Raw genomic sequence first — 17,911 nt, forward strand, 5'->3', positions numbered from 1 at the left:
CCTGCACACGTGTCTGTGCACCATGTGTGCTGTGCTCACGGAGGCCGGAAGGCGGCCTTGAAACCCCTGGAACTGAAGTTACAGACAGTTGGTGACTGCCATGTGGGTCCTGGGAGCTGAACCTTGGTCCTCTGGAAGAACAGCCAGTGCTCCTAAGTGCTGAGCCATCTCTCCAGCCTCTGTCCCTTCAGCTTCTGAACCTAGACTTAGAGGTGTAGTGAAACTCCCGCGCCGTGGTTGGGAGGTGACCGTACCCACCTGTTCATCAGCAAACTCCATGAGTAGCCGTATGCTTACGCGCTCTGGGCTGAAGCACTCAGGCTCTGTATTCACAGGAACTGCACCTGTCTCCCAGACGCCGGGCTCTGATAAGCCACAGCCATTACTGTCTTCATTGTTTAGTTCCTGGCGGTCTCCACAGCCACCAAGCTGCTGGGAAATTCTAGATTCTCTAAGACACACTGCTTTCTTTTGGGGGGCCTGATCTTCACATATATGAGAAAGTTGAACAGAGTCACTGTCATCCAGCTCTGAAATGTGTTTGCATTTGGATTTGAGGGTGGCTGTGTCTCGTGTTCTGGGGACTCTCCTCAAACAGCAGTAAAACCTTGAAATAGACACTTCGAGAATACTGTATGTCTAAGTGTCCTCTTTCCTCCTCCCTCCCTCCTTCCCACTCTCCTTCCTCCCTCCCTACCTCTCTTCCTTCTTTCCCCTTCCTTCCTCCCATTGTCTCTCCTTCCCTCCCTCCCCTTTCTCCTTCCTTTCCTTCCTTTTCCTTTTGTCTTTTGAGATAGAAGTCTTTTTATTTTAATTTTATTTTTCTTGGATATTTTATGTATTTACATTTCAAGTGTTTATATATTTACATTTCAAAGTCATTCCCTTATTACAACACAGAAAAGTTAACTTGTCCCACAACACACAGGTGGCTGCTAATTACATTTCCCCCTCTCCCATCCTCCTCCCCCCTTCCCCTGCTTCTATGAGGATGCTCCCACTCCCACCCACCCACTCCTACCTCAACGCCCTGGCACTCCCCTATACTGGGGAAACGAGCCTTCACAGGACCAAGGGCTTTTCCTCCCATTGATGCTGGACAATGCCATCCTCTGCTACACATGTGGCTGGAGCCATGGGTCCCTCCATGTGTACTCTTTGGTTGGTGGTTTAGTTCCCGGGAACTCTGGTGGGGTCTGATTGGTTGATATTGTTGCAAACCCCTTCAGGTGGAAGTTTTATTACACCCAGTCTATCTTCAAACTCAACAGTAGCCTTGAGTCATCTGATCCTTCTGTCTCTACCTTTCACGTGCTGGGATTCCAGGCTTGTACCACCACCAAGCCCGGCTAGGTTATTAACTCTTGCAGGCTAAGTGTGTTACAGCTTTTATTTTCTTTGACAGAATGCTCTTTTTCTCACCTAAGATTTTGGTTTCAAGGGACTATATTCTGTGTGGATGATTTGTGTGAAATCACTTCTGTGCAAGTTTAAGTAGAGCTGGGAAAATAAGAATGTGTAACATAAGGGGCTGGGGATTTAGCTCAGTGGTAGAGCGCTTACCTAGGAAGCGCAAGGCCCTGGGTTCAGTCCCCAGCTCCGGAAAAAAAAAGAACCAAAAAAAAAAAAAAAAAAAAAAAAAAAGAATGTGTAACATAAAGCAGAAACAGGGAAGAGAATCTGGGTCTTGGTCTGGTTGTGCCTGGTCTGAACAGTGAGGTCCTATAGTCTACCCACATCTGACTTGTTGAGACGCTGCATGGCTGGTTTTCCTTGTTGGGGCGATGGCTCTTCTTCAAATAACCTTTCAACACTCAGGAGCAAAAGCTCTAGCAAGAACTTGCTCCAGTCCAGAACTGAAGTTTAAAAAAACACAGCTGACTTCTCTGGGAAAAACAAAACCAACTCTGTGTTCCTTTGGTCATAGAAACCACATTGACACCTCCTTAACACCTTGTCAGTAAGGACAGTCTGTGTGGTGAACAACCTGGGGGGAGAGCTGCCCTGTTGGGCAGGTTTGCCTTCTAAAACTACGGTACCTAACACTCATCTGTCAGAACTGGCCCTTCTTGTTCTAGACAGAGTAAATGATTGTTAGCCACTCCCAACTCTGTTACTGCCACCAAGATGATGCTATACCACACAAGGGCTCACGAAGCTTGGGTGCCCCCAGCACAACTCCGCAGGTGCAAAGGCCTTCCCTCCTCTTTCCCCATCTCTTAAAATGCGGGATGCCTCAGAGTGCAGCATGCCTGCTAACTGGGTATCTCTTCAAGAGCTTGCAGAAGGTTTTTGATTCTGCACACAAGAGGTAAAGAACAAAGCCTTTTTTTTTTTTTTAAATCTGACTTGGCAGTGTGTTTTGTTCTTGTACTTAAGTGTGGGTGTGTGTCATGTTCTGGGATCTCACTTCAAACGAAACAAGCAAACAGCCCAGGAGGATGTATGTAGCGAGGGCTGTGAGGCTCCTACTTTAATTGCCAGGTTGGGGTTCAAGTCCTATAGGATCACCCCACTTTTCTTAATGACAGTGAGTGTTTAGAGCTCTAGGTTCTTGCTCTAGAAAGTTGAGAAGAAAATGACCTATCCTGCGTGGCCCTTGACCTGTGACCTGTCCTGTGTGTGACCTATACGGCCTTTGACCTATATGACCCTTGACTTGTGTGGCTTTTGACCTGTGTGACCCTTGACCTTTGTGACTCTTGAGGATCTCACAAGCTCACACTGTTCCTAGGAGCCTTACCCGAGTAGATGGTCCTATGGGTTACCTCCTCCAAGATAAACCAAAGCAGGAGCTCCCTTTCCTCAAAGGAGCCCCAGAGAGGGAGGTGTGGTTTGCCACACCCTTGTTTGTTTCTCCTCAAGAGCCCCTGACCCACCCCAGCCTCTCCACCTCCTTCTGTCTCTCTGCCTGCTGCCGCCCTCCCCTCCCCCACTCTGCTTCCTCATCTCCAAGCCTTTACTGCACGGTTCCTGTGGCAGCCAAGACAGATGTGCCCCAGCTGTGCATTCCCTCCCAGCGTCTGCTTTATAAGCAGATTGATTGTGCAGCCCGGCTGCTCCATCAATCCAGACTTCGGATTTCACAGCCCTGTTCAGGTGCCCCAGAATTCCATTCCACCAGCATCCCGAACACATTTCTCCGTTACACCCACTTCCCACAAGGGGAACTCAAGACCCAGAAAATATGGCTTAGCCAAAAGCCTCGACCGTGGAAACCACTTACAGCAAACTCACCAGGAAAGTCTGTCCCATTTATAGACAGTCCGTTCTTGGTTTGCCCAGAAACACAATATAGCCAACTGACTGACGAGGTCACAAGAGAGAGAGAGATGTGGCAGGGCAACTCCTCCCGTTTCTGTGAGAATTGACTGACACACACGACTTCAAATTTAGATTTTTTTCACTTGTAAGTTTTTTGGTTGTTGTATATGCTGTATATATGTAATAGCTGTCGTACTGTTTTGGGATTTGAAATGAAGACCAGGATGTAAATGTGTCATAAATATATACACAGTTCATTCTGGCATACTTTGCAAGCCAAGGAGCATTTGGAATTTCTCATGCCACCAAACTGATGGGGTGGGGAGTTAGCACACGGGCTGGATTTTATCTTACGTATGGTGCAGAACACAATCTCTACAAATATTTTACTATCGTTATTGTTATTATTATTTCAGGGACACACATGTGTCATAACACTGTGGAAGCCAGAGGACAGCCTATGAGAGTTCATTCTTTCCCTAGGGATCAAACTCAGGTAGTCAGGATTAATGGCAATTCTGTTGAGGTTTAGTCCATTGCTATGTATTGTAATGCTAAATTCTGTACCGCAAGGTCTGAGCCTATGAGTGCAAACCTTGCTCCTTAATTTAGAACTATTGGTTAAGAAAGATGCCAACAGCCTATAGCTGGGCAGAAGAGAGGTAAGCTGTGCTTCACGTCCCCTGGGCTGGGGTCTGAAGCAGAGACCACAAGGACAGCAGAGAGAAGACTCCTTGGGATAGGTTAATTGTGAGAACATGGCCATGAGAGTTGGCCAATTGGGGTTCCTAGGCCCAGGTAGGAGATGGAAAGTTGTATTACGGAGTGATTATTGACAGGGAATTAGAAAAAACATGCAGGGTTGGTGCCTACCCAGCTCTAGTGCGTTAAGGCTTATCATAAATACTAAGCTTTTGTGTCTTTCATTTGGGAATTAAATGATCAATTAATGTTTAAAAGTACGGGATCCCTCTTCCCACTGAGGCATCTTGCTGTCCCTGTGCACAACTTCTGAAGCCTTAAATGTTGCAAGAAAAAATGTATACATTTAAACAATAATAAGAAATCAGTTACTTATGTTTTGTTACATGGACACATCGTAATTTACACAGCTCAGGTTCTGTCTGCCTCTAACTGGATTTTATAATTCTCAGCTGTTAAATAATGCCATAGGAACACTTTAGCTATCAAGTTTTGCCTACGTATATGTTTGCACAGTTGGATTATCGAGTCAGACTATGACAGTAAAGACCGTGTTCTCCAAACCACCTTTATCAAAGACATAATTATGGTATCAAAGCTACAGCATAAGCTGTAATTCACTCTATGTCCTTTTCTTTGGTTTGTCCTTCTAAGGCAGGCTCTCACTTTGAGCCACCACACCTGGCAGACATTTTGGTTTTTGGGTTTTGTTTTTACTGTATCTCCCCATCATAGAATCTGTGTTTTTAATTTTGGAGGTTTTGCTAGTCAAGTATTCTTTTGTAATGGTTGCTTCTAATTACCAGGGCAACTGAACTCCTGTCATACGGCCTTTGCTCTTTTATTTTTTCCCATTTTTTTTTTTTTTGGTTCTTTTTTTCGGAGCTGGGGACCGAACCCAGGGCCTTGCGCTTCCTAGGTAAGTGCTCTACCACTGAGCTAAATCCCCAGCCCCGTATTTTTACTTATTCACTTTACATTCCGATCACAGCCCCTTCATCTCCTCCCAGTTCCCCCCTGAGAAGGGAGAGGTCCCCTCTGGATACTAACTCACCCTGGCACCTCAAGTTACCGTAAGACTAGGTACACCGCCTCCCACTGAAGCCAGACAAGACAGCCAGTTTAGGGGAGCAGGATCCACAGGCAGGCAACAGATTCAGGGACAGCCCCTGCTTCAGTTGTTGGGGGGCCCACATGAAAACCAAGCTGCACAACTGCTACATACTTGGGGGTGGGGTGCTATGTCTAGCTCTTTGATTGGTGCTTCAATTTCCCGACTCCAAGGGTCCAGGTTAGTTGACTCTGTTGGTCTTCTTGTGGAGTTCCTATCCCTTCCCAGGCTATCAGTCCTTTCCCCAACTCTTTTACAAGACTCCCTGAGTTTCATCTGATGTTTAGATGTGGGGCCCTGCATCTGTTTTGCTCAGCTACTGGGGTGGAACCTCTCAGAGGACAGTTATGCTAGGCTCCTGTCTGCAAGCATAACAGACTATCATTAGTGTCAGGGATTGGTGCTTGCCCATGGAATGGATTTCCCGTTGGCCCTGTCATTGGTTGGCCATTCCCTCAGTCTCTGCTCTGTCTTTGTCCCTGCACTTTTTGTAAGCAGGACACATTTTGGGTCGAAGGTTTTGTGGGTGGGTTGGTGTTCTTATTCCTCCACTGCGAGTCTTTTTCTATTGGACATTTTCTAACGTGTGAGCATTTGTATGTAGGACCTAGGAAGCAGGGTCTTATTTCCATGGGGAAAGGGGCCACTGATGTGCAAGTGCAACCCCTTGCCATTCACTGAAAGCCAGCAATGTATGTGGACCACTTGTCTCCCTGCAGTGCTGCCAAGCTCCTGGACAAGAACCCCTTCTCCGTCAGTAGCCAGAACCCTCTGCTCACTTCGCCAGCCAGCGTCCAGCTGGCCCAGATACAGGCCCAGCTCACCCTCCATCGGCTGAAGATGGCACAGACCGCAGTCACCAACAACACTGCAGCCGCCACTGTCCTCAACCAAGTCCTCTCCAAAGTGGCCATGTCCCAGCCTCTCTTCAACCAGCTTCGCCATCCGTCTGTGCTTGGCACCACACATGGCCCTACTGGGGTCTCCCAGCATGCTGCCACCGTTCCCAGTGCTCACTTTCCCTCAACTGCAATCGCCTTTTCGCCCCCAAGCCAGGCAGGAGGCCCGGGGCCTTCTGTGAGCCTCCCCAGCCAGCCCCCCAATGCTATGGTAGTGCATACCTTCAGTGGGGTGGTGCCTCAGACCCCTGCCCAGCCAGCAGTCATCCTAAGCATTGGGAAGGCGGGGCCAACACCTGCTACTACAGGGTTCTATGACTATGGCAAAGCCAACCCTGGCCAGGCCTATGGTTCTGAAACGGAGGGCCAGCCGGGCTTCTTGCCAGCCTCGGCGTCAGCCGCAGCATCAGGCGGTGTGACCTATGAAGGACACTATAGCCACACAGGGCAGGATGGCCAAGCCACCTTTTCTAAAGACTTCTATGGACCCAGTGCCCAAGGGTCACATGCAGCAGGTGGGTTCCCAGCTGATCAGGCTGGGAGCATGAAAGGAGACGTCGGTGGGTTGTTGCAAGGTACCAACAGCCAGTGGGAGAGGCCCTCTGGGTTCTCTGGCCAGAACAAGGCCGATATTACAGCCGGGCCCGGTTTGTGGGCTCCACCTGCCAGTCAGCCTTATGAACTATATGATCCTGAGGAGCCTACCTCAGACAGGGCCCCTCCTGCCTTTGGATCTCGACTTAACAACAGCAAGCAGGGATTCAACTGCTCCTGCCGGCGGACAAAGGAGGGGCAGGCCATGCTGTCCGTGAGGCCCCTGCAGGGTCATCAACTGAATGACTTCCGAGGCTTGGCTCCACTCCACCTTCCACATATCTGCAGCATCTGTGACAAGAAGGTGTTTGACCTGAAGGTGAGTTACCCAAGAAGGGCTGGGACCCAAGTACAGACTCTAGTGGTATCTAGAAGTTTGTTTGAGGACTAGGGCGCTAAACTCATCAGTGCCATAGGTTTAGACCCAAAGGAGTTTTAGAATCACACCCAGTCCTTCTCTTCTCTAAGGCACATGATACTTCCCCTGTATAGTGAAAAAGCAGTATTTCCTCTTTCTTTTTGAGGATCCTTTTCTCCTTTGGACTTTCTAGAAGCTTCAGTTCCTTCGATAAATATGTTGCACTGAATTTGAAAGAGGGATAAGTGGAATTCTGGGTCAAGGGAAAAGATCAATTCTTAGACCAGACCTCGACAAACCATCAAAGAGGACTCAAAATAAACCAAGTGGAGGCAGAGACTCCTGTTGGCGAGGTGCTTTGTCGATAAGAACCTGCCTGGAAGGATGTTTGCTCCAAGGTTTATTGATAATACAGTGAAGTATTTCAAAGCCATAATAAGACAGCTAGCAGACATTAAACTCTTTCAGTGTGCTACTCGCGACTGTATGAGGTAGATGCTGAGGTTGGCTTTTTCTTGTTGCTTTATTGTGTTTTGAAAATGGGTATCATTTAGCTCTGGCTGATCTTGGACTCATAGCTGAGGCTAGTCTCGGCCTCGCTGGGCGCTGGGGTTGTAGGTATGTGCCTACAAGAAGGTAGATACTGTCATTTCTCTCTTCTCACAGATGACAGTTGTCCCAGACCACCTAGGCAGAGAGTGACAGAGAGGAGGTTTAGTCATAGGTGCGACCTCCCCTGAGCCTGCTGTCATGCCAGCCCTCTTCCAGCCTGTCCCAGAGCACAAAACAGTTTCTCCCTAGAGTCACAGCAGCATGGGTGTCTTTCACGCTGCCCAGGTCATGTCTCCCAACTTGAGTGAGACACGCCTTTCCACACGTGAGGGCAGTGATGCTAGGTGATGCTGTAGGCCTCTACCTCACAGTCTTCTTCTGAGGCTCTATAAGTCACTGCACCGTAGACCAGAGAGAAGGAAGAGCGTGAGGTCAGAGATGGGTCAGGGGTCTACGGACAGGAGGCAAGGGAATCTGACGTCAAGTCTGGGTAGCTATCCAAGATGGATACAGGGCACGCAAGTAAGGGGTTGACAAGAGAGACTGGTGTTTGGGTAGCAGACCCGGAATGAGGAGGCATAGGGAAGGAGAGATGGAGATGAGGCGTTCTGGTGGTCCAGCCCCTAGGTGCTCTGAGCTCCCTGATTGGCTGGTGGTAATTACCTTCATCCTCTGCCTCCCCATGGACTCAGTTCAACTCTGGCCCTTTCTCTGGTCTTCTAGGACTGGGAGCTACATGTGAAGGGGAAGTTGCATGCCCAGAAATGCCTGCTCTTCTCAGAAAGGTAAGTGCTGTCCAGATGGTTCTGTGTGTGTGTGTGTGTGTGTGTGTGTGTGTGTGTATGTGTGTGTGTATACACATATACACACTCAGCAGGTGTTCACAGAGCTAGGTACAGGAAAACTGCAGAGAGCCAAGCAGGGGAAGAAAGCCCCTGCCTCCCAGAAGCTCCACTTAATGTGAGTACCGTGAGTTCACATCCTGGTGCAATCAGAAGGCCACATTTGGGGGTGGTGCATATGTGTACATAGCTCTTGGGCACATTGTATTGCAAATGGAACATCTAGGCCATACCTTACTGAGGTCACCTCAGGAGAGGTGGCTATATGAGACAAGCACACTCCTACCAGACAGAACTGGTTTTAGAGGTTTGAAGGCCCTCCAGCTGTTGTAGACCTGGGGTACAGGGTAGTACCAACTCTGATCTGCACAGAGAGAGGACCAGGGAGGTTCCGAGTCCCAGGTCTGGAAGTGAAGACTTTTGTTGTCGCTGCTGCTGCTGCTGCTGCTGCTGTGGGTGTGACTGGAGCTGGTGGGGGCTTAAAGGAAGGAGTGATGCCCCAGGACCTCAGAACAAGATGCTGGTTTCATGCTGAGAATAGATTCTGGGGAAAGATATGCGTTAGAGATCAGTGGGAACAGCCCGTCAGGCCCAAGGCTGTAAAACAGACAACTACGTGGCCTAGATCATTGTTCGCAACAGCTTAAAAGTGAAAGCATCTGGGCGGCCAATTAACAGAGGGCAGGAAGACTAAATGTGGGCTATCCACACAATGCAATGTTACGTAGCCTCTAAGAGGAAGGAAACTCTGGCACATAATTTTGAGCTGTAAAATTCCACTCTGGTGAGGTGTTTTGGAGGCTAAACAGGCTGGGGCTGGTGGGGAGCGGAGAGTAGTGTTTCATGGGCACAATTTCAGTTTGGTAAGGTGAAGGGTTGTGTGGCTGGCTGGGCATGATTTCTGTCCATCAACCACAGAGCTGTGCCCTTAAACACGGCTAACAGCGCATTTCATGTCATAGGACCTTACCACAATTAAAAGAATTCTTATGAAGGCCTCTCTTTTCTTGTGGTAAAGCTCATTACATAAACCATCTCAGAGCTCACAGTTAAGCAGCGTTTAGCACATTCAGCATTGTGCCAGTCTCACTAATGTGCCCCGCCCTCCCTACCATTAGCCCCAGGGGAGCAGTCCTTTCTGATGATGGGTTTGCCTTCCAAATAGACGTCTGATGTAGATGGAATCCTATACTATATGGCCTTTCGTGACTGTTTTTTTAAACTTATAGTTAGGAGACTCACCTACATCATACTACATAAACCGTATATTCGGTTTCTTACATATCTAAGCATGCATACAGCATGGCCGCTCATCTGTTGTTGGGCGTGTGAGTCATTTCTGCTTTCTGCCACGGTGACAGAGGGTGCTCTGAGCAGAAACACATGGGCTTTTAATTGAAGATACGCTCTTCAACTTTTGGGTTGAAGGACGTATAGGGGCAGACTTTGGAGGTCATAGTCTTTTCATTGGATTTCTTGAAGAAAATAAATCCCTCCCTTCTCCCTTTCCTGTAGTGCTGGCCTCCGGAGTATATGTGCTACAGGAGAAGGGACGCTGTCTGCCTCTGCAAACAGCACAGCTGTTTATAACCCCACTGGAAATGAGGGTGAGTGGAAGAGGCCTTCAGACGGCAGCTGGGCGTAGAATGCAGTCCTCGGGTCATGTTCTACCTCTGAGCTCTAGTTCTTCCCCGATAGGAGCCTCCTGAGCATGTGCAGATGGGTGGATCCCAGCGCTGACAATGTTCTCTTGGGTATTTTAGATCCTCCCTGTGTCAGTTACAGTGGGCCAAACACTAATAAGTATAGCAAGTGAAAATACCCAGTGTTCTCTTCTCACACATCGGAGCCGTGAACACCCATGTAAGCATATGTGTGCGTATTTGGTGAGACTGCCTCTTGTTGGTCTCCAGCTATGGACTGGGCTTGGGCGACTGACCAGAGAGCCTCAGAGATACTCCTGTCTCTGCCTCCCCAACACTGAAATTACAAGCAAGTGCTACCACACCTGCTATTTCCTGTGAGTTCTCAGGACGGAACTCATGTCCTAAGGCCAGCAAGGCAAGCATCCACCGACCAAGCCACCTCCCCATTAATGAATTTTGAAGGTCAGGTTTGTGACTAGGTTATTCTTTTTTTTTTTTTTTAACCTGGTATCATTCATCATTCAGATTATACCTCAACTCTTGGAACATCATATGCAGCCATTCCAACAAGGGCCTTTGCTCAATCAAACCCCATGTTTCCTTCGGCTTCCTCTGGGACAAATGTGAGTATGAAAGCTTTTTCCTCCATTTTCTTCATTGTTCCCAAAGTGTTCACATCCTCTACACCTCCACAGAGAGGGGGATGCAGAGAAGGTTTGGGTGAAGCTTGGTCTTTGGGTCATTCAGATAGTATCCCTAGACAGAGGCCAGGAGGTGCTTTATCCAAACTACTATTATTGAAACACAGAAAACAATGTTCTGTGTTCCTTTAGTGTTGCCTGTTTGTTCTAGCAGGTCTCACTGCGTGGCCCCGCTTGGCCTGGTACTTAACTGTGTAATCTAAACTGGTCTCAAACCCATGTCAATCCTGCCTGAACCTCCCGATTGCTGGGATGATAGTCATGAGCTACAATGTTGCGCTTTCTGACCTAAGTTCCTAAAATCAAAGATACTTACTGACTAGCACTTCACAGTGATTGAGGGGGAAAGCCATATGCTAATATGTTTTAAAGGTTCTTAGCTAAAAAAATGTATTGCTTTGTGTGCTGCTACACATCTTTAATCCTAGCATTTGGGACACTAAAGCAGGTCTGACCCTGTGAGTGCAAGGCTGCCCTGAGCTACACAGGGAGCTCCAAGTCAGTCAAAGCTACACAGTGAAACCCTGTCTTAGCATGTCCCTTCCCAGATTATCTACATACATGTCTGTGTCTGTGTCAGTGTAAGGCACAGGTAGGTGAGAAACACCCCCAGAGGCCAGCATGTGAGTTGCCCGATAGTCAGTGCTGGGAACCAAATTCAGGTCCTCTGAAGAGCCTGAAGTGCTCTCAGCCACTGAGCCATCTCTTGAGCCCTTAAAATAATTTTTAGTATTTTATTACCATGGGTCCCTTTGACTCAGAGTGTGATTCTAGAGACAAAGAGTGAAAGTGACTGGTACTGCCAGGCTCCTGACTGGGTCAGTTAACTGTGTGTAGAGGGGTGAGGTGTGGGGTTGGGGGGATGGGGAGCCAGGGGCGGTTTTATGTGTGTGTCCAGACGACAGCTTTCAGGAGTCAGTGCTCACCTTCTACCTCTCTTGTTTCTGCTGTCATGTACTCCAGGCTAGCTAGCCTGTGAGCTTCAGAGCCATTCTCCTGTCTCTACCTCTCTTCTTGATTGCGGAGAGCTGGGAGAGATGTAGGCTGCCACACCAGCTTTTCACGTGGGTTCCAAGGACCAACCTTGGGTTGTCACCATGGTGTTGCTAGCTGAGGCATCTCCCTGGACGCTGCACTGGGTCTTGTTTTCTGTTCTTCCTTCACTTTCTCTGTGGCAGGCGCTTTGATACTTGAAAGGCCTAAGGGTTCGCGCCATCCTTCTTCTGTAGTCGTGACATCCTCTTTCCCTCTTCTGATGTTTTTCTGTTACTCGACCAGAGGTGCCTGGTGAGGGAGCGGCTCAGCTGCTGCCTCTGCTTTTCTATTCAGTGCTGAGAGCAGCTGTGGCCTCCTCCTCTCTTCTCTCGCAAGCTCTGCCGGGCAGGCCTCCATGCTCTGCCCCCTCCGTGTGTTGTGCATCTCTACAAACATCAGAAAAGCAAGCCGCACAGTGTAGCTTCTAGACTTGGGAGTGACAGTCATGGCCACACAGTAGGCCTCTCTGACCCAGGTTCCTGTTTCCCCCTGTCTGTTTATCCATGGTGTTGGGTACAAACCCTTTAGGAAAGAGTGCTTATCTGGGAGTTCATATTTTAGTCCAAGTTAGTTCCGTGGTTTCTACCATTCTCTCTTACCGGGCTGGCTAGGGGAGACTGGCTGGGGCGACAGGTAATCTGGGGTCAGAGCGTGAACATTGACATCTCCTTGAGCTTTGGGTATAAGATGAGAGCTGGTATCATTTGAGCCCCTTACAGGGGCAATTAGAAAAGTTTGTAAGAGCCATGGGCAGGACAGTTCTGAGTTTGTCCCACACATCATTCCTGCCCTCCAGCCCTGACCACTGAGCCTGTGGCCTTGGAGTCAGAGATCTAAATTCAGGTCGTAGGGCTAGAGCTGACTGCTGTGCGGCCATAGACGGGTCATTTTACTTCCCTAAAACTCCATTCCTTTATGGACACATGGATAGTAGCTTTCCAAATGATGAGTTTGAAAAGTAGGGGATCCTAAGTTTTCAGACGATCTGTTACTTGTTTGTGTTATGCCGTACATCTTGGCATATCATACATGGCCTTCTAGCCCAGTGGCCAAAGCAGAGGGTGAGGCTATCCCACGGGGTGGGATAGACCACCGAGTGTCCATCTCCTGCATGGATGGTGTATGTGACAATGCTTTGCACACGGTCCCAACTAATTAGGACCCACAGAACTAACAATGGTTGTTACCAGGTAATACGTTCTTCTACCTAGAATGCTGGGGAAGTCACTTTGTGCTGGCTGCGACTCTACCCAGGTTTCTGTGCCAACATTCTTACACTGGTCTGCCTGTTTGTCCTATCTGCTTCTCTTTGGATGATCTGAGGTTCCCATGGAGGCACTGTACAAGCCAGGCACACGCAAGCCATGTGGTGATGTGCAAGGATGATGGTTCTGACATTTTCAGTTAATCCAAAAAAACCCCCAAAATCTCCGAGTCCCACGTCTAAATGCCTAGAGGTGGGAAGCGTATAAAACACTGTGCTTTCTACAAAGACAGCTGGTAGGAGATCCCAGATACCACAAACTACAGCGAACATTTCTGTTGTGTTTAATCTGTTCTTAGCAACATATTAGCTCATTTAATCTGTTTTGCAGCATATTAGCTCATTGAGTCTTCCAGACAGCCCAGCCCCATATATAGGTACCCTTATCGTACAGTTGCGAAACTGGGGCCGAGAGAGACTTGGCACCTTTCCTGAAGTAACACTGCTGGAAAATGGAGGTGGTTTAAGACTCAAGCAACCTGGATCTGGGAGCCCCGCACCTCACCATGGAGTCACAGAGCCCTGCTCCCAGGTTCTCAGAGGACTCCTCCTTACAGTGACTGTTTTCCTTAGTATATTTCTCTTCCTTCTCCCTACACTCTACCCCTAAGTTCCTCAGGAAGAGGAGGAGGAGGAAGAGGAGGAGGAGGAAGAGGAGGAGGAGGAAGAGGAGGAGGAGGAGGAGGAGGAGGAGGAGGAAGAGGAGGAGCTGAGACAACCTTAGGTGTGGGCAGCCATGGAACAAGGTAAAGATTCCGGTACTGTGGGACACTCAGATTCCTCTGTGCTGCAGCGCAGCTCCCAAGATGGATACAGACATTGGAGTGCTTCTTGTAGATCCCACAGGAGGGAAGGAGTTTCATTTGACTGGTTTTTATCATTATAAGCTTTATGATGTCATGCTGGTCACGTGAACCTCCCCAAGGATATTTGGGGCATCATGGACTCCCACCAGTTCCTACACTATGCTACCATTCAGCAGAGCTCTTCTGTGAAGGCTCAGGGCAGCCCCTCAGAGCAACCATGGACTTCTGCCCTTGCTTACAGAGACCTGCATAGACAGGGCTATGACGCATGTCTCTCTGCAGTCACGTCTTAGGCTTACAACCAGGGTCTTTTCTTTCTTAGTCCATTTATGTAATCTTTCCAGGAGCAAGACCAGTGGTAACCAAGACTGTGTCCCAGTGGGGGTACTATTGTTTGTGAACCACCACCAACAAAAACCCACTGCTACTCCGAAAGCTCCCTTTCAAAGCAGGAGGACAAAGTGACACAGGGCCTGGAGGAGGGAGAGTGCAAAACATACCTGAAGTGCCACAAAATCTAAGTGCCAGCCACTGCGATCTGGCAGCAGCTGGGCTACATCTAAACTGGCCTTGCCTCCGCCTGAGTCGGAGTCTCTCTTCCCCAGGTTCATTTTGACAGAGATGGGACCTCAGAGAGACAGTTGCATGCCATGTTTGTTAGTGGCATGTGATTTGTGTGTGTCCCCAGCCCCTGTCACTCAATTCAGGGTCCCCAGGGATGGGTGTTGCTTTTCACTTAGGTCGAGCTATTTCACAGACCCATGGCTTCTCCTTGGCTGTCTGAGTCGTCATAAACAGAGTAATCAGGTTTCTGCAAGGGCTGTCCAGACTCCTCAGGCCGTAAATAGGCTTCTCACACCCGCTGAAGACATATTTTGTCTGAGTGTAGCTGTAAGGCCACCCTGCGGGGTTCAGAGTCATAGATGACATTTTAATTTTGCTTTCTTACCGATACCAGCACCCATAAATCAGGAAACTGAGGCTGGGGAAAGCAGCATGTTTGTGGAAGGATACAGGCTTGAGGCATAGATTGTCCCTCAGGTTGCTGGCATTTCTAGAGCATTTCCCTGTCCTGCCAGGCCTTCCGAATCCACGGCTCAGAGCGTGACTGTCTCCCGTCATCTCTGTGCATGAGGGCTGACAGGAGAGCTGAGAAGCCTTTAGTTTCTGAATTTTAAAATTTTCTTTTAATAAATCTTCATTATCTTCTTCTTGTTACAAAAGTAATACACCATGATTTAGAAAGAATTCTAACACACACACACACACACACACACATGCACACATCCTACTTTGTAGAGAAAACTGAAGGCAAGCTAAATTTGCTACAACTTCTGTCTACAGAGTGTTCAGCAACAAAAGGTACTTTAAAAGTCAGATCATGATACACATTTTATTCTACCATTTTATTTTAATTTATAAAAAACCCTACATTTAACTTGTTTTACTTTTTCAGGTGTGTACGGGCATTTTTCCCCACATGCCCAGTGACCACCAGGCCAGGAAAAGTTGGCTCCCCTGCAACAGCAGACCGTTGTGAGCTGCCATGTTGATGCTGGGAACTGAACCAGGTTCTCTGCAAGAATGGCCAGTGCTCTTAACCACTGAGCAATTCTCCAGCCTTGTCTTATTTTCGTTCTGAGATAGGGTCTCACTACATAGCTTTTGCTGGCCTGGAAACTCACTGCATAGACCAGGCTGGCCTTGAACTTGGAGAGATCCACCTGCCTCTGCTGCCTGAGTGCTGGGATTAAAGGCATATGCTACCCCACTCAGCCAGGCCTCCAGTTTTAACATTGTATGATGATTCTGAAGTTTACAGAGATAAAGTAGCCCAGAATGGAAATAACGTAGCCACAAAATAAAATGGTAGCCACACACAAATGCTTGGCCCAGGTAGAAGTGGTTTACTCTTAAGTTAAACCTAGTATGCTGGATAGACTGTTGAGAAAATGGATCAAAACAGCATCTGTGTCCACCCTCTAGGTTAATTCAAGATACATAGCTCTGAAGGTCACACTTGGTTCTGTCTGCATGTTCTGTTCAGAATCACCATTGTGAAGAACAAAGTTTGTCCTTTCTCTCTTTCTATGTGCCCTTAGCACACACACACACAACCGGCAGATTTCCAGACATTTATTTACATGTCTACCATATAAAGTGAGGACACCCAAAGACATCCATTTGGAGCCCAAAAAATGTTTATTGAAGGTGGAATCTACAATCTGTAGCTTCAGGAAACGCTTCCAGAGACTCCTCCTACCTACAGGCCTGCTGCCTCGAGCCACGTCCTCAGGATAATTCTGAGGTATTAGAACAGAACCTCTTTGAGCTCACACACAGAGCCTGTTTCTACCTGCACCAAAGGGCAGCGGAAGGTCTCAGAACCTTCAGAGACAAGTCTGTTTGCTCCTTTCACGTTTCCACCCAGCTATAAAAGATCTGTGGGTAAGCTGAGAAGTCTGGGATCCGGTCTAAGAACCATCAGAAGCAGCATCAGGCAAACGAGTAGCCCCAGCGTGTTAGAATACACAGCCTGAGCCACTGATCCCACATGAGGGCATCTGAGGTTAGTTTCCCCTAGCCAGGATGATTGTCCTTTGAGCTTGGTAATTAGGGCTTTGGTTACAGCCCTGACACCTTAGCTCTTTTAGGGATCTGACCTTGGGCTGGGAAGTCTCAAGTGCACCTGTCACATGTGTGTCTCCTGGGAGCTGGGCAGCAGAGCCTAGAGGTGGGTGTGAACTGAACCCATCAGCACCTCACAGGCAGACACTCAGGCTAGTGAGAGACCAGCATTTCCCGATGATCCATCTGTTTCTATTCTAGAACACCTCTTAAAAATTTTGATACTTTTTGATATACTTCAAACTAACAAAAGAGAACACAAGGGACTCTTATATGGCCCTTGCCAGGACTTGACTATATCTTTTTCTCTTGCCATCTATTTCTTCCTGCTTTTCTGTGTCTCGTGGTCAGACTGTCTGTCTGTCTGTCTGTCTGGTAGCCATTTTCTTCCCCGAATCGTCCTTTAAGAGTAGCTTGAAGACACTGTTCATTTCAATTTCCTAAGAAGATGCATATTCTCTAATATCATTCCGGGATATTTTTTCTCAGTCTAAGAGCATCCTTAGGGGAAGTGAGGAGACAGACATTTATTTAGGTCAGGCATTATATACCAAAGCACTTCACGTGTGACGTGGTATTTCATCTTCTCAATAAGTCTGTGGAATCAATTTTATTCTCCTGGATTTATAGACAAGCAAACTTAAGCCTAGAAAAGTTCAGTGAGTGGTTCACAGTGAGCTGCAGGGGTGTAGATATAAATTCTTTCTCCCAGTATCTTGCTCCTGGTGCCTGGTTTCAGCCAAGCATGCACTAGACATAAAAATACCCTCTAGAGATACCCCAGATACATGTGTCTTCAGTGCATGTCAAAGTATCATCTGAGTCTTTTCCAACACCATGACAGCAGTCACTCCTTAGAGCACAGATGTATCTGCAACACCATGAGGATGACATCTTCACCAGCTGAAAGGCGGACAGGGTTGTGAACAAGAGTGGCTGAACAGCTGATCACAGGGAGTGTAGGGCAAGCGATTCACTCACCAGTACACCGGGCTGGAGGACCCAGGTTTCCCTACCTTTGGTTGACTTTGCACAGTTCCTGCTACCCATAATGCAGTGGTCCCCTTATCTTCGGTTTGACTTTGCGTAGTTTCTGCTACCCATAATACAGTACATCTCCTTATACCCAGTTTGACTTTGTGTAGTTCCTGCTACCCATAATGCAGTGGTCCTGCTTATACCCAGTTTGACTTTGTGTAGTTCCTGCTACCCATAATGCAGTGGTCCCGCTTATACCCAGTTTGACTTTGTGTAGTTCCTGCTACCCATAATGCAGTGGTCCCGCTTATACCCAGTTTGACTTTGTGTAGTTCCTGCTACCCATAATGCAGTGGTCCTGCTTATACCCAGTTTGTCTTTGTGTAGTTCCTGCTACCCATAATGCAGTGGTCCTGCTTATACCCAGTTTGTCTTTGTGTAGTTCCTGCTACCCATAATGCAGTGGTCCCGCTTATACCCAGTTTGACTTTGTGTAGTTCCTGCTACCCATAATGCAGTGGTCCCGCTTAT

At 48.0% G+C, this 17,911-nt stretch overlaps 1 protein-coding gene and 1 long non-coding RNA gene across 9 annotated transcripts in view; one reads left to right on the forward strand and one right to left on the reverse strand.

The window, feature by feature from the left end:
- Nucleotides 1–17,911, forward strand: part of Rbm20 (RNA binding motif protein 20) — a 241,241-nt gene that overhangs the window by 163,565 nt on the left and 59,765 nt on the right. For 7 of the 8 annotated variants that reach the window (XM_063265327.1, XM_063265322.1, XM_039080732.2 and 4 more), the window contains 4 exon segments: nt 5,797–6,889; nt 8,204–8,265; nt 9,838–9,929; nt 10,494–10,591. In XM_063265327.1, coding sequence (XP_063121397.1) covers nt 5,918–6,889; nt 8,204–8,265; nt 9,838–9,929; nt 10,494–10,591 — 1,224 coding nt within the window. In that variant the 5' untranslated portion in view covers nt 5,797–5,917. 8 annotated transcript variants of the gene reach the window in all.
- Nucleotides 7,317–17,721, reverse strand: LOC134484117 (uncharacterized). Its single transcript, XR_010061498.1, has 3 exons — nt 17,419–17,721; nt 8,556–8,866; nt 7,317–7,615 (listed from the first exon to the last, which is right to left on the reverse strand). It is a non-coding gene; the product is annotated as an uncharacterized LOC134484117 (long non-coding RNA).

This window comes from Rattus norvegicus, chromosome 1, assembly GCF_036323735.1.
Source record: "Rattus norvegicus strain BN/NHsdMcwi chromosome 1, GRCr8, whole genome shotgun sequence".
NCBI lineage: Eukaryota > Metazoa > Chordata > Mammalia > Rodentia > Muridae > Rattus > Rattus norvegicus.